Source organism: Girardinichthys multiradiatus, chromosome 5 (genome assembly GCF_021462225.1).
Source record: "Girardinichthys multiradiatus isolate DD_20200921_A chromosome 5, DD_fGirMul_XY1, whole genome shotgun sequence".
NCBI classification, from domain to species: domain Eukaryota; kingdom Metazoa; phylum Chordata; class Actinopteri; order Cyprinodontiformes; family Goodeidae; genus Girardinichthys; species Girardinichthys multiradiatus.
In genome coordinates this window covers 48881-62639 of record NC_061798.1, presented here as the reverse complement: position 1 = coordinate 62639, position 13759 = coordinate 48881, and the positions used below count along the sequence as shown (strand labels likewise).

At 38.9% G+C, this 13759-nt stretch overlaps 1 protein-coding gene across 1 annotated transcript; it reads left to right on the top strand.

Annotated features, from left to right (window-relative positions):
• Positions 1-455: 455 nt before the first annotated feature.
• Positions 456-11035, top strand: rrp36 (ribosomal RNA processing 36). Its single transcript, XM_047366985.1, has 7 exons — positions 456-814; positions 3531-3663; positions 3813-3879; positions 3959-4063; positions 4169-4246; positions 6908-7025; positions 10705-11035. The coding sequence occupies exons 1-7, from the start codon at positions 529-531 to the stop codon at positions 10830-10832; spliced, it is 915 nt and encodes a 304-aa protein (XP_047222941.1). The 5' UTR covers positions 456-528; the 3' UTR covers positions 10833-11035.
• Positions 11036-13759: the final 2724 nt, after the last annotated feature.

The following is a 13759-nucleotide window of genomic DNA, read 5'->3' as shown; positions in this document are numbered from 1 at the left end:
AACCCTGGAGGCAGAAGAGAATAACACAGAAGGGTTTGAATACTTTTTATCAGATCGTGAAGAGTATCTAGTAGAAAAGAAAGGAAGGCACTAAAAATTTACATAACAGTGGCTAGTCTCATTTGGTCGGTTAACAATGAACGGATACACAAACATTAGATTAGTACTCAACTTTGGATCCTGGCACTAGTGGGTCTGTCCCGTTGAAAATAATGTTCCTGTGTAAGTGCTTTCTGTGTTTGGAGTGAGATTTGTCTGGGCAGAGAGAGAATGAAGGAGGGAAAGTGTGAGACTCGTGCAAGATGAGTGAAAGTTGGCAAATGTGTCAGTGCATATCTCTGAGTGGGACATGGTTGTTCAGCTGAGCTGAAATACAATAAATTGAAGCCATGGCATCCGCAACAGGAGGTGGCAGTAATGTCCCTTTAAAATAGGTGCCTGGCACTAGCATAGAAGAAAAGGTTTGTTACTTCCGGGTTACGATCGATTCGAAGCGGTGATACTGTGGTAGAATAGGAAAGACTGAGGATGACAAGAAAGCAGCGGCAGAACGCAGAGGGGAAGAAGAAAGTTGTTAGCAGCGCCGTCGAGGAAGACGATGATGTGGAGAAAAAGGTCTATCTTCTTACCAACTTGGGTGGGCAAGCAGAGGACCATCAACCACGAGAACACGGCGATGAAGCTCAGAACCAATCAGGTGGTGGGGCAGAGGACGAATCTGGTGGCAGTAAAGAAGAGGAATCAGAGGGGACTAGTGAGGAAGAAGATACTGATAATGGAATAGAGCTGCAGTCAGAGGAACACATCAGGACAGGTGAGAGTGACTCTGCTTATGTCCAGAGCTAATGCTGCTTTCCTTTTGTATTCGAAAGTTGGGGCAACACGACCATACCCGACTTCTGCATTCAAGATGGTTGCTACTCGCATCAATAGTGGTAAAACGTTCTCACGGTGACTGTTTTTAGCAGTTCTTTATTATTTATGGAACATTTAGTCAGTTGTACACGTGCTGCTTTTCAGTGTTATAAGACGAGATGTTTTAACGTTGTTCATATGCAAGAAATACCGTGTAGAACAGTGATTTTGACTGCTGTTACAGTTGCTAGCAATACGAACGAAAACAAGCAGGAAATTGGAACGCTACAACTCGGAGATGACGTAAACTCCGACTTCCGAGGTTAATAGAACGTAGCATTTTTTTAGTAATCTTAGCTCTCAGAAGGGACCTGAGATTGGATTTGCTGCTGAAAAAAAATGGGAGCAACCTTTAGCCGGACAGTTATGATCTGGAAGTCTCATAAACGTATTTATTCCGTGTACATCAAGCACTGTTAAAGTCCGTCTTGGCTGCTAAAATTCTGGTAATATCATTCCAGATCCCTGATGGCATTATTTCTGGCCAGGCTGTCCCATCACTTGGTTATAGCTGGATAATCTCTTGTAACTGTTGTACTGGTATTGTCGAGTCCAAATAGGAGCTTCCACTTATCATTTTACAGATTTTCCCAGAACTATTCTGGGTTCCCTAGCTGAGAAGTTGCCAGTTTAAAGCTCTGGTGTATTAAGGGTTAAATTCAGCTATAAGTAGAACTTTGTGGCATCACATAGTTCTGCTTATGTTCACATTTTTTCCATATTTTGCCAATATTAAAATGTCCCTTGTTACGTAAAGAAGTAATTCAAATGTTGCAGTGAAAAAGCCAAATTGACTTGAAATGGATCTGACCATAATGTGGGCTGTGGTTGATAAAAGCCTCATCTCTCCTCCACTGCCCTAACCCCATGCTTCTCCGTTACCATAGAGATAGATAGATAGATAGATAGATAGATAGATAGATAGATAGATAGATAGATAGATAGATAGATAGATAGATAGAGGTGATATGGGTGTCATATTTGTACACTTATTTTGATATCTGTACTTGGGTTTGTTTTCTTTTGTTTGTTTGCTGCTACCATGCACGTTTCATTGTATTACAATGAAAATAACATAATTGCAGTACTATTGCTGAGTACTGCAATGGTGATATATTAATCCATGTTTTCCTAATTCTTTTCTTTCTTTCTCTTTCTTTTCCTTTTTACAATGATGTCCCCGCCACTTTCTGTGAGCTTTAGTAAGTTCAATAAAAGTTCAATAAAAACATATCAAATGTGGACATCAAGGGCCAACAGATCAAATACACTGTATAATTTGATTAAAATATGTTTTTCAAAATGTTACATCCATACAGACATTTATTATTGTGATATTCCACAGTTTAACATTGTCATTTGATATATTGTGCAAACAGTTGTTGTTAATATGCCGGCACTAAATGAGGCTCGTTCATGTTCTGTGCACCCTGACCTTGCCCACAGAATGAACATGGATGAAGAAAAGACGCTACGAGAAAACACGGAACTCTGTTTTCTCTTACCGTCTTTTCTTCATCCATCCATCCTAAAACGTTTTGTCCCATCATCCTCAAATTTTAAATAACAGGATCACAAAAATTATTGAACATTCAGTAATAGACAAATCTTTAGATGAATACAGGTTTACAACGTTTAGTGAACTTACGGAAAAATCACAACTGATAGTTAATGACACTAAAGGACACAAAACCTGAAGTATATTCTAGCAAGAATAAGTCTTTTCTGATGTTTTGTAGTACCTTTTATTTTAACAGCATGTTTACCACAATTACTATTTACCTTTGACCTTTTAGAAGTGCTGGATAATGTATTAAGGAGCCTTCAAGGTCATCCCCACAATATCAGTCCCTAAGAGCCAAGAGCAAAAGAGGGCCATGCCATGTCTCCTGCAGCCAGCCTCCACATCCTCATTCCTGGTAGATCCATGTGTGTCTGACAAAAAAAAAAAAAAAAGTTGCTATGAATGCAGGTGCTTATATTTAGCTTATTAAATATTGGGATATCAGTTGGTGTGTTGGAGAGCCCACTGCTTGATAAACCTCATATCACTCCTGTTCACACCAACACAAAGAGACCATGGCAAGTGATTCTCCAGTGCCACCAGCGGGGAGCCCCTAGAGGGCAGTTACTAGAAGTAACATTTTGGAGTGGTCCAGGCAGAGTTCCGACTTAAGTCTGTGCATGAAGCTAAAGATTAGGGTGATGGCAAGGAGTGCTTCCAATCTCAAATACTTGGAGCTCATCACGGAAGATAAATGGTCAAAATACCAGTGGAAACATACAAAACGCTGGTCAGCAATTATAAGAAGGGTTTCATTGCTGTAATGCTAATAGAAAGTTTTCAATTGTTTATCGACAACAATTTAACATGTCATTAAAAAAAACATGTAGGTAAAACAGATGGATTGTTATTTTCAAAAATGTATTTTCATTTTTACATTATTATTTTGAGAGATCACTGTCTCATTTTTTTCTGAAACAAACTTCTTGGTTCAGTAAAAATAGTTTTAAATCAATATCTGTAGGGTGTGTGATTAATTTTTGTTTTATCCTCCTCAGTAAAAACCCTCATTTTAATATATATTTCCTCATGCTGTGTTCTTCCTATACAGAACTGTGCAGTATGTCCTTTGAGGATATCATGAAGCTGCAGCAACAGGTGGGAACTAAAGTGTTCAATGAAGTTGCGTACAACAGAAAAAAGTGTGAAGAGGTCAGCAATAAGAAACGACTCAACAAGAACAGGTCCGTTGCTTCCTACTTTTCCTATTGATAAAAACCTAGAAGTGCAGCTGGCTTTTAAACACTTTGGAAGCAAATGTAAACTGTGCAAGCTGGAAGAACATTTCCATCCCATTTGCCTTCAGATTGTCACACAATGTGTTTGATTGTAGACCGATGGAAATTTCAGCAAAGAAGCCACCATCCTTCCTACGTCAGGTCATCCCTGTCAAGAAATCAGTGAGTAAAACCAGCATTGACAACACCACAAATCGTGTGTTTGCATTAAAACATTAATGTTGTTTTTTTTGTGCTGTAGACCAGGAGAGATCCTCGATTTGACAGCCTGTCAGGGGAATACAAACCAGAAATTTTTGAGATGACTTACAAGTTTATTAATGACCTCAAACACAGAGAGAAAGAGGTGAGAAAACAATATTCTGCTGGCATAAAAAGAATATCTGCCTTTAAAAGTCTTTATTTTCTTGTAGAAAATGAGAGTGGAACATTTAATGTGGTCTTTGTGCAGATCATTAAGAGACAGTTAAAGAAGACAAAGAACACCAGCCAGAGGAAGGAGAGGCTGCAGTTCCTGCTGAGGAGATTGGTAAGAAGTCCTGACAATTTACTCTTTTTGGGTTCTTTGATTCAACACAGTGAATTCAAAGTCTGCTATGAAATTGACAGTTCCCCCCTTTCTTTCAAGAGCTGCTGTTTTGGGCACTTTTTAACAACAATTCACAGTACTAATACAGGTACATCTCAGTAAATTAGAACGTTGCTGAAAAAGCAATTCAATTCTAAGAGTGGGATTTCACACAGTGTGGTGTATTTTAAATGTTTTTTTTTCCTGTTAATTTTGATATCAGTGGTTTACAGCTAACGGAAACCCCAAATTCTGAAAGATTGTCAGAAAGATTGAATATTACATAAGAGATATATTACAATATATCTTATATATTATATTATAATATTACATAAGGAAATGATTGTAGATTTTAAGAGAAACAGGAATAAGTCAAAAACTATTTCCATCACGGGAGAAGAGGTGGAGGTGGTGGAGGAGTATAAATACCTCGGTGTTCACCTGGACAACAGACTAGAGTGGAGATGCAACTGTGAAGCCATCTACAAGAAGGGACAGAGCAGACTGTACTTCTTGAGGAAGCTTAGGTCCTTTGGTGTTTGCAGCAAGATGCTGCATATCTTCTATAAGCCTGTTGTGGAGAGTCTGATCTCTTCTCCATCATCTGCTGGGGAAGCAGCATCAGAATCAGGGACTTAAAAAAGCTCAACAAGCTGATAAAAAAGGCTGGTTCTGTTCTGGGAACTCCTCTGGAACCTCTGGAGATCATTGTGCAAAGAAGGATTCTTCATAAAATGAAGAACATTATGGAGAACTCTGAGCATCCTCTTCATGAGACTGTCCTACAACAACAGAGTGTCTTCAGTCAGAGGCTTCTTCAGATCTGCTGTAAGACGGAGCGCTACAGGAGATCCTTCCTGCCATCAGCATCTACAACGGCTCTTTGAAGAAACCTTAATAATGAGCTACAACAACATTTAATTTCCCTTTGGAATTAATAAAGTATTTTTGAATTGAATTGAATTGAATCAATAAAAACATTTTATGATACAAAATTTTTTAATACAGAAAAGGTGTGGTCTAGCCATCCTATGGCCTAATAAAGGGAAGATTGCTCACTTGACAGTTGTTTAATGGACAGTAAATGACAACACTACAAGGAGGGTAAACCGCAAACTTCACTGCTACAAAGTTGGTGGTTCAGAGTGCTTATCCAAGCATAATAATGTAAAAAAAAATTTCTCTTTTCCACACGTCCTGTCTTGGCAGGCATACCATATGGAGAAGCTGGTTGGCTAAACGTGCCAAAGCAGTTTTGTTCTACAAAAAGGATATCTCTAGATGGAGTTATCAGTTATCAGCTGGCATTTATAGAGATGGTACTGTTAAAGGGCTGCCATACTTCCTCTGACCACAGCATGAAACATGTTGTCCACTGTAGCTGTTGCTACCAGTTCTCAGGCATTTCCTTCCTTTCTTTAAACAAAGAACACACAAATGCAGTAATTCTTGGATTTACTTTGACTTTAGGTCAGCACTGACAGTTTGAAACTAGTTTATTATATGTTCTGTATAACTAGATTGATTTAATTTATTTTTTTCTCAGCTGCAACATGTTTTTTTCAAATTTGGATAGTACATTTTTTGGACTTTGGAATATTTCCATTCACTGTAAGAATTATAATCTTGTCCCAGAATTAAAGATGCCAACATAATTTTAAATTTTCATGTGTCCCATTCTTGTGCAAACTCACATTATGGTGCTCGACTAAACGGGGTTATCGTCAAAGATGAGACATTGTACTTTAGACCATGGTCCTACTGTCTGCATTGAAAGGAGAAAGTAAATTGCTGAACTTTCTTTTTATTTCGGGGTTGAAGGGAGTTGATGGTTATTAGCCATAATTTGGTTGGTTTATGATACCTTTTCACCAATTCAGTAAAAATAAATTTAGCTTCTTTTATAACAGCTATTAACACAAGACTTACTTAAATCAGTCATAAAAACAGATTTAAATTCAGTTACATGTAGTCCATTTTTATCCAATTTATAATATAATGCAGTTCAAAGTTAGGCAATTATGTAATGCCAGTTTGTAAAATGTTATCTAAGGAAGCCCAGTTGATCACGTTAAGTGATTAACTTTGCAACAACGTCTCCTTCTGAGCAAGCTTGCATTGACAGTAGAGAGAAAGGACAATGTCATTGTTTAGATGTAGCAGTTGCTTCTTCAGTAGCTTTGTCCAGGAAAGAGACAAGGTTAAACACAGAAACTCTGGGCAAGGTGTTGCTTTGGTGAAAAGAAAAAAAAAACATTGAGAACGTAAAGTTAACGGTAGCAATAATGCATAAAAGGAGAGTAGTAGGAAGAAGTAGCACAGGGTTTAAAAAGTGGTCAAAAAGTCCTCCAGCAGATTAGGCTTACAGCAGCAGGTTAAACTAAGCCACTATAAGCTTCATAAGCTGGAGTTTGGAAAGTAAGACCACACTTTCATTGACTGCGGGAAGTTTTTTTCCAAAGCAGTTGCATGTCACAACTTCAGGGTCAAAATAAGCTTTAGTCAGCTAATGCCTTGCAGTTGCTCAGATGATTTATTTTATGAATCTTTGGGTTAGGCTCCGAGTTGTAGCTGAGCAGTGCAGATGGTGGTCAGCTTTTAAAATTTCAACTGTTTGTGCAGGAAACCCAGGAGCAAGCAAGACAGAGCCAAGAGCAGCAGAGAGAGAGAGAGCTACAGTTCAAGAATCGGCAGCGAGAGCGAGCCAGTCGGGGTGAACGGCCCTTCTTCCTGAAGAAATGTAAGAGCAAGTCCAGCACTAGGCGTCCTGATCCTCAGGATGCGGTGTCCTTTCACTCACACATCTTATGCTTTCACACTCGTTTGTTACTTCTTGAGGCAGCATGATGCCTGTTGGTTTGTAAAGTTCAAGTGTCTGAGTCCCAGCTCACCAAAGTAGCTGGGACAAGTCAGCTGTAGTCTTTTTAGGCTTGAAAATCTATTTTTTTCCTACTGTATTGCCGCTATGTCTAATGAGCAGGAGTGAGGTGACCACAAGCCAATGCTCTGCTCACACAAAGTGGAAAACACTGGAGAAGTCTTATGCTTGGCCTAAGTGCTATGTACAGGTTTAACAAATGCATTAACATAATACAGGTCCAGTTTACCTTGGTTTAAGGCTTTGAAATCATTATTTTCAACTTAATACTCATTTTTGGTGGTTTGGCATTTAAGCTAAGTTAATAATTAAATTATATATTGATATATAGAGAACATTAATTGGAACAAGTATGGTGCAACTTTAAAAGCGATTAAATGTGGAAAAGTCTGAAGCAGTCAGAATACACTAACATGGGTTCTCATGTACAAAGACTTAAAAGGATTTGCTACTAAAACCTGTCACATGCTGTAATCAAGAAAACTATAAGGGGTGCAAGGGCTTGGAGAAAATAAACATTAGACAGCAACATCAAATCAAAAGAAAACAAAGATATAAACAAAATAAATCTACACCGTAGAACGATATTACTAATTTCTATATATGGGAAATATCAATTCAATTTAATTCAGTTTTATTTATATAGCGACAATTCACAACACATGTCGTCTCAAGTCACTTCACAAAGGGTTTGGAATGATATAGGGTTGTTGGGGAGGTTAGATTAGACTAATGAGTGTTAGAGTTTGGCCATTTTAGAATGGGTTATGTGTAGGGGTACTAAGTAAAATAATAAACTGATAAAGTTTGTTCATCTAGAGCCCACTGGTCGCCATAGTTATACTAAAAACCACAAGGATTGGGATACCTCTCTCTGTCAGACTGATTATAACCATTGGAAAAGAGAAGGGGGTCATACAGGTAGCAGAAATGGAGGGTGTGTTTGCACCTCAACCATAACTGAGATGGTTTAGGCTAAACCTGACTCCCCCTTACTCCATCCAACAGGGAGGGAAGAAGGCAGAGGGAAAAATAATTGGAGAGTGTTGTTTCCTGTTGCATTGTGTGAAAGGTGGGTAACTTTAAAATGGGCTAAGTCAATTCTATCGAATCATATAGATTTCAAGTCAGGCACATACATTCCAATCCATCCTAACCATTGAACAGTGCAGTCAGATGGATTCAGATTCAAATTGGATAAAATGTTTTTCTATCCAAGGAAACCCAGCAGATTGCATCCAGTCAGTGACTTCTAGCAGTCACTCCTCCTGGATGAGCATGTAGATTGACTAAGCAGATTTCGGCTAGCTGCTCTCTGTTGCTCCCTCTTCTGACGCGCGGTGGTTCACTAGGGACCGTCAATAAGTTTCTGTACCAAACAATCGTGGAAAATCTGAGTGCCTGAATCAGATCAACCGTGAGCTAGATGCCGCTAACTCCACGGAGCTTGAACATCCAACTTCAAACTAACTTCACCGCGGTTTACCGGGCTGTATCCCCGCTGCTGAACACCTGTCCATCTGTCTGCGGTGAGTAAATAAATCTTAGCTCAGTAAAAAAAACCAGCCAATTTTTAATGTCCACATCTCCTAAACATAACCAGGTCGGGTCCTTTCTGTACTTGTCTCGGTAAAAAATAATTAGTTGAGTCATACAACTCTGGCTTGCCGCACACCGCCACTGTGATCTGGTCCTCCATCATTGACAACTGCTTCTTCTCCGCTTTGGTCCTTCACCCTACGTCACAGCCACATCCAGTCCCTGATTGATTGACGCGACGTGAATTTAGGAAAAAGTTCAGATTTTTTAACTCGTCCATTGCGCCGCTCCACTCCCGCTTCGCTTGCCGCGCCTGACAGAGAGAGCAGGAAAGAGGAGGAGACTCAGAGAGAGAAACAGCAGAACGGGTAGCCATGGTGGAGCTAATGCTAACGCTAAGCTAGCGACCTCTTACCACTACTAGAAAAACCGTGTAAGACACGGAGAGTCCCCAAACGTTAAATGCAGCAAAATAAAATGTGTTTTATCGTCCTTATGTATTAAAACAAGTCAGAGATATCACAGTAAAGAGAAATCAGATCAATCGAGACCACACACCAAACAATCCACCGAGTGCTACAGTGAAAACAGGAAGTGACGAATACGCCTTACCACGCCTCTTCACCAGAATATGATTTGGTTTTGTTTTTGGCTTTCTTGTTTACAATTCTTTCTACTGTGAAGTTCGGTTTAGAGTCTGTCCATCTAACTTTGTAAAGGTGAAACTTTCCAAGAAACAGAAGTCCAAGACATCCTGCTGCACATACACTGGATGAGAATTTCCCAGACAGAACATAAGTAATCTTTATCCAATACAAACCTCAGCAATGTCTTTGTGTTTTTGAAAAACCTCTATAACCTTATTATTTAAACAAAACGAAGCCCCACTGTAACCAAATCTGTACAATACTTGTTTTCACATCATGAACAGTTTTGCAGCACAGCCTCTAGGTGTAGCCAAAGGGGCCAATAGCTCTAGAAATTGAGTTCAAATGAAAATTCTGAATGAAAGATTCACCCTCGCCGTCTCCACCGTCCAATGACTTCAATGTGCGTCTCCCGGCCTTCCAATCAGCATCCTGTCCGTCTGATTCTCCATCCAATCCCCTTCCGACGCCTTGTTTTTAAAGGACCTTCGGCTGTGTTCCTCCTTGCTTGTCAGCTGAGCTCATCCCTCCTCCACCTCCACCATCTTCCTCCATATCTATTCTGGCTTCCTCGCTCCCTGGCCGCCAATCCACCACCAGTGTCGGATCAGGAGGAAGACGTCTCTAAATCTAAGCCTTACAAATGTTCATCTTAGCTCATATCATTCACAGCATTCATGTCTTCCTCCCAGATCCGATATGTAATAATGTAATTTCACATCATTAAAACTTTTCTAATTGCCAACCCTCTCTTTGTGTGTCTTTTCAGATTGAAATGTGCATATGCAAGTCATAGAGCTGCCTTGATGCTGTGCACATTTTCACAGTCAGATCATTATTGATATATCTCAATGTGCATGGACAACTGTGTATGCCGTTTTTTTCTTCATACACACAATTTGTACATGAGGCCCCAGGCCCCATGATAAACCCTTGCTGATATGGCATTAAAGCTAAACTACACCTGAGTTAGTGCTTGTGCATAAAGATCTGAGCTGTCTTGTCAGAACTGAACAGTCATCAGAACTCCATTTTGCCACCAAAAACAACTCCAAAGAGGGGGAAATCTCTCTATAAATGACTGCTTTCCAAACCAGTGGTACTCAACAGGTAGTTGCAGGGTTGTGTGTTTCGAGGTTTTATTTATTTATATGTAACCAAATCTTTCTCAGTGTTTTATTTTGTTCCTTAATTTAAATCAATGCTTTTTACATATTTTATACCATACAGGATATATTAGTGAATCAGCAACAATATCAGAGCTGCAGTTAAACTGTTTAAATGTTTGCTTTTTGGAAAAGTTCAAACAGGAGGCCAGTTTAGAAAACTTTATTCTGTTTTAATTTTCTCCTCAGCGGAAGAGAAGAAGCTGCAGCTGGCTGAAAAATATCTGGAACTGAAGAAGAGTGGCAAACTGGAGAACTTCCTGAGCAAGAAAAGGAAGAGGAACGCAGTTAAAGACCGCAGGAAGCTACCTAAATAACAAAATGTAAAATAACAAATGCTTTCTTTATGCTGAAAACTGGTGAAAAGCTGTCTGCTTAGAAATGTTTAAGGGCATCAGCCTGCTGATGGTGCTGTTGCATTTTCACATCAGCAGGTGTACTTCTGTGAAAGCTTTGGTGTGTTCAGTGGTGTTTGGATTCATGAATATTTGCAAATCATAAAAGTATGTTTTGAGCATCATGGCGTGGTTGGATTGTATCAAATGTACAAATACCTTTTTACATTGTTAAAAATTATAGTTTTCCTTAGTACCTTAAATGATCAGCTCAACCCCTAGTTTGTCTTTTTAATGGCTTTGCTACATTCCTCACTTCACTATGGTTTCACACATCGTGCCTTGAACTTCTCCAGGTCAACCTTTTTATAGAACCAACTAGTAAACACAAATTTGTAATTGTACTGAGTATTAGAAAATAACTCCAAACATTCCATTCAGAAGCATTTACCTATTGCTGAAAACCAAACAAAGATCTATATATGAAACTCTCTCTTCACAATAGTCAAAAAATAGTCTTTATTTCGTTATGACACAGCATTAATGGTATAGCAAATGAAGGGCAGCAGATTGACTTTACCACTAAAAGGTTGTTTTACTAAGATGTCTATTTGCTCCTTGTTTACTCCTTCTGAATATAAGGTTTTGCTTGTTACTATTACTCTCCAGAATTCCATTACTATCACCTTCACCTCCATAACTTAGACAAACCTTTTTGCATTTTGCATACTCATGTTTGCCTCAACATTGTATACATCTGAACTTTCTCTTGCATTGCTGTCATGTGTCCTAATCTTTTTTTTAAACAAGTTGTATTCCCTATACCCAACTTGAACGGGAAACTCAATGAGAATTTAATTCAATGGGAACTCGATGGGAATTCAATTCAAAAATGCTTTTAGTTCCAAAAGGAAAATTTAATGTTGTAACTCATATTGTGAAAATTACTTAAAGAGTTGTAGATGGTGATTGACATTAGCAGCAAGGACCTCCTGTAGCATCTGCCTTACAGTGGATCTAAAGATTGCTCTAACTGAAAACACTCTGCGGTTGTAAGACAATCTCATGAAGAGGATACTCAGGGTTCTCCATAATATTCTTCATTTTTGAAAAACCCCTCCAGCAGGTTTATGACAGTCCCCTGGACAGAGCCAGCATTTTTTATCAGCTTGTTGAGCTTTTTAAAGTCACTGGCTCAGATGATTCTGCTACTCTCAACAGATTGTGTCAGAGGACATTGCACTCTCCACATCAAACTTATAGAAGATCAGCAGCATCTGAAGGACAGAACCTTCCTCAAGTAGAGTCTGTTCAGCCCCTTGTAGACTGCTTCACTGCATTTCCAGTCTAGTCTTGTCCAGGTGAACACTGAGGTATTTATTCACCAGCTCTTGATTTGATTGAAGACAGGTGTAGAAGCAGAAGGGTCCGTGGCCAAGATGGAAGATAAAACATCTGAGATGTGATAGGAAACCTGTGGGTCAAAGGAGGGTGGGATGTATGTGCTTGTTCCTGAACTAAACATTTGAATGAATGCGTTCAGTTAATTTGCTCTGTCCAGACTTCCATCTATCCATTCCTCCTGTTAGAAGCCTGTGATCTTCATCCCTGGTCACACATCTCTGATATTGTTCTGCTGTAGCTACAGCTTCTTCCTGTACACCACCTTGCATTCTCTAGTCTTGACTTCAAGTTGCTTTTAATATACTCCTCAATAATTCCCTGTCTCCCTTTTCAGCCAATCTGGGATTTGGGGTTGTAGTTGAGGTATTATTGTGGTTTCGAGATGTTGGTCAGCTGATCCAGGTTGTAAAAAAAACACAATGTTGATTTTGTTATGCAAAAATTAATAAAATCAGCAAATTCTAGAAAGAGGAGTGATTATTACCCCTAGACATCATTGCATAGATTACAGTGCCTCTGACCCTTTTTAGAGTTTTCCACAAACATACTTAGAAAATCATATAACTCGCCTTATTTGTGTTGCTGTAATGTAGGCCTTTAAGTTTCCCTCTATTTGAGCACTTTCTGTTGTTCTTGGATAGTCATTATTTAAGGGCCTAGTGTGGGGAACCAGTTATGATGGACATGTGACCTCCCCCCAGCTCAAACAGGCACTGAAGGAAGCACTGGGTCCTAGGTATAGCAGGACTGTAGCTAACTTTTGTTAATGTCAGTAACATCCCATTACCTGCTAGCATCCCATTGTACAAATGTGGAGAGATAAGAGTGTACTTGTGTAGTTGAGGACATATTGATGCATACAAGTATGTGTATCGTTCAGTAGACCATCGCAGTGTGAAGCATGTCAGACAAATGCGCCTTGTTTCTGTATTCCCAGAAGTTATTTTTAATCAATGCAAGTTTGAGTGAGAGACAATGATTACTTTCAAGTTTGTTTCCTATGCTTAATCTATTAATGTTTGCCAAACATGCAAGCTGAATAATCTCGGATATTTTTTTAATGTTCTGTTCACCAGTTTTACCTTGAAGATCTGACCAACTAACTTATGTTTCTTGTTGATCAGGTTCTTTCAATGTCCTCTTCAACCCCATAGACTTAAATATCCACTGCATTTCATCCTCAGTATCTTTACCTGAAAGCAGAAACATACTGGTCCTTCTCAAAATATTAGCATATTGTGATAAAGTTCATTATTTTCCATAATGTCATGATGAAAATTTAACATTCATATATTTTAGATTCATTGCACACTAACTGAAATATTTCAGGTCTTTTATTGTCTTAATACGGATGATTTTGGCATACAGCTCATGAAAACCCAAAATTCCTATCTCACAAAATTAGCATATCATTAAAAGGGTCTCTAAACGAGCTATGAACCTAATCATCTTAATCAACGAGTTAACTCTAAACACCTGCAAAAGATTCCTGGGGCCTTTAAAAC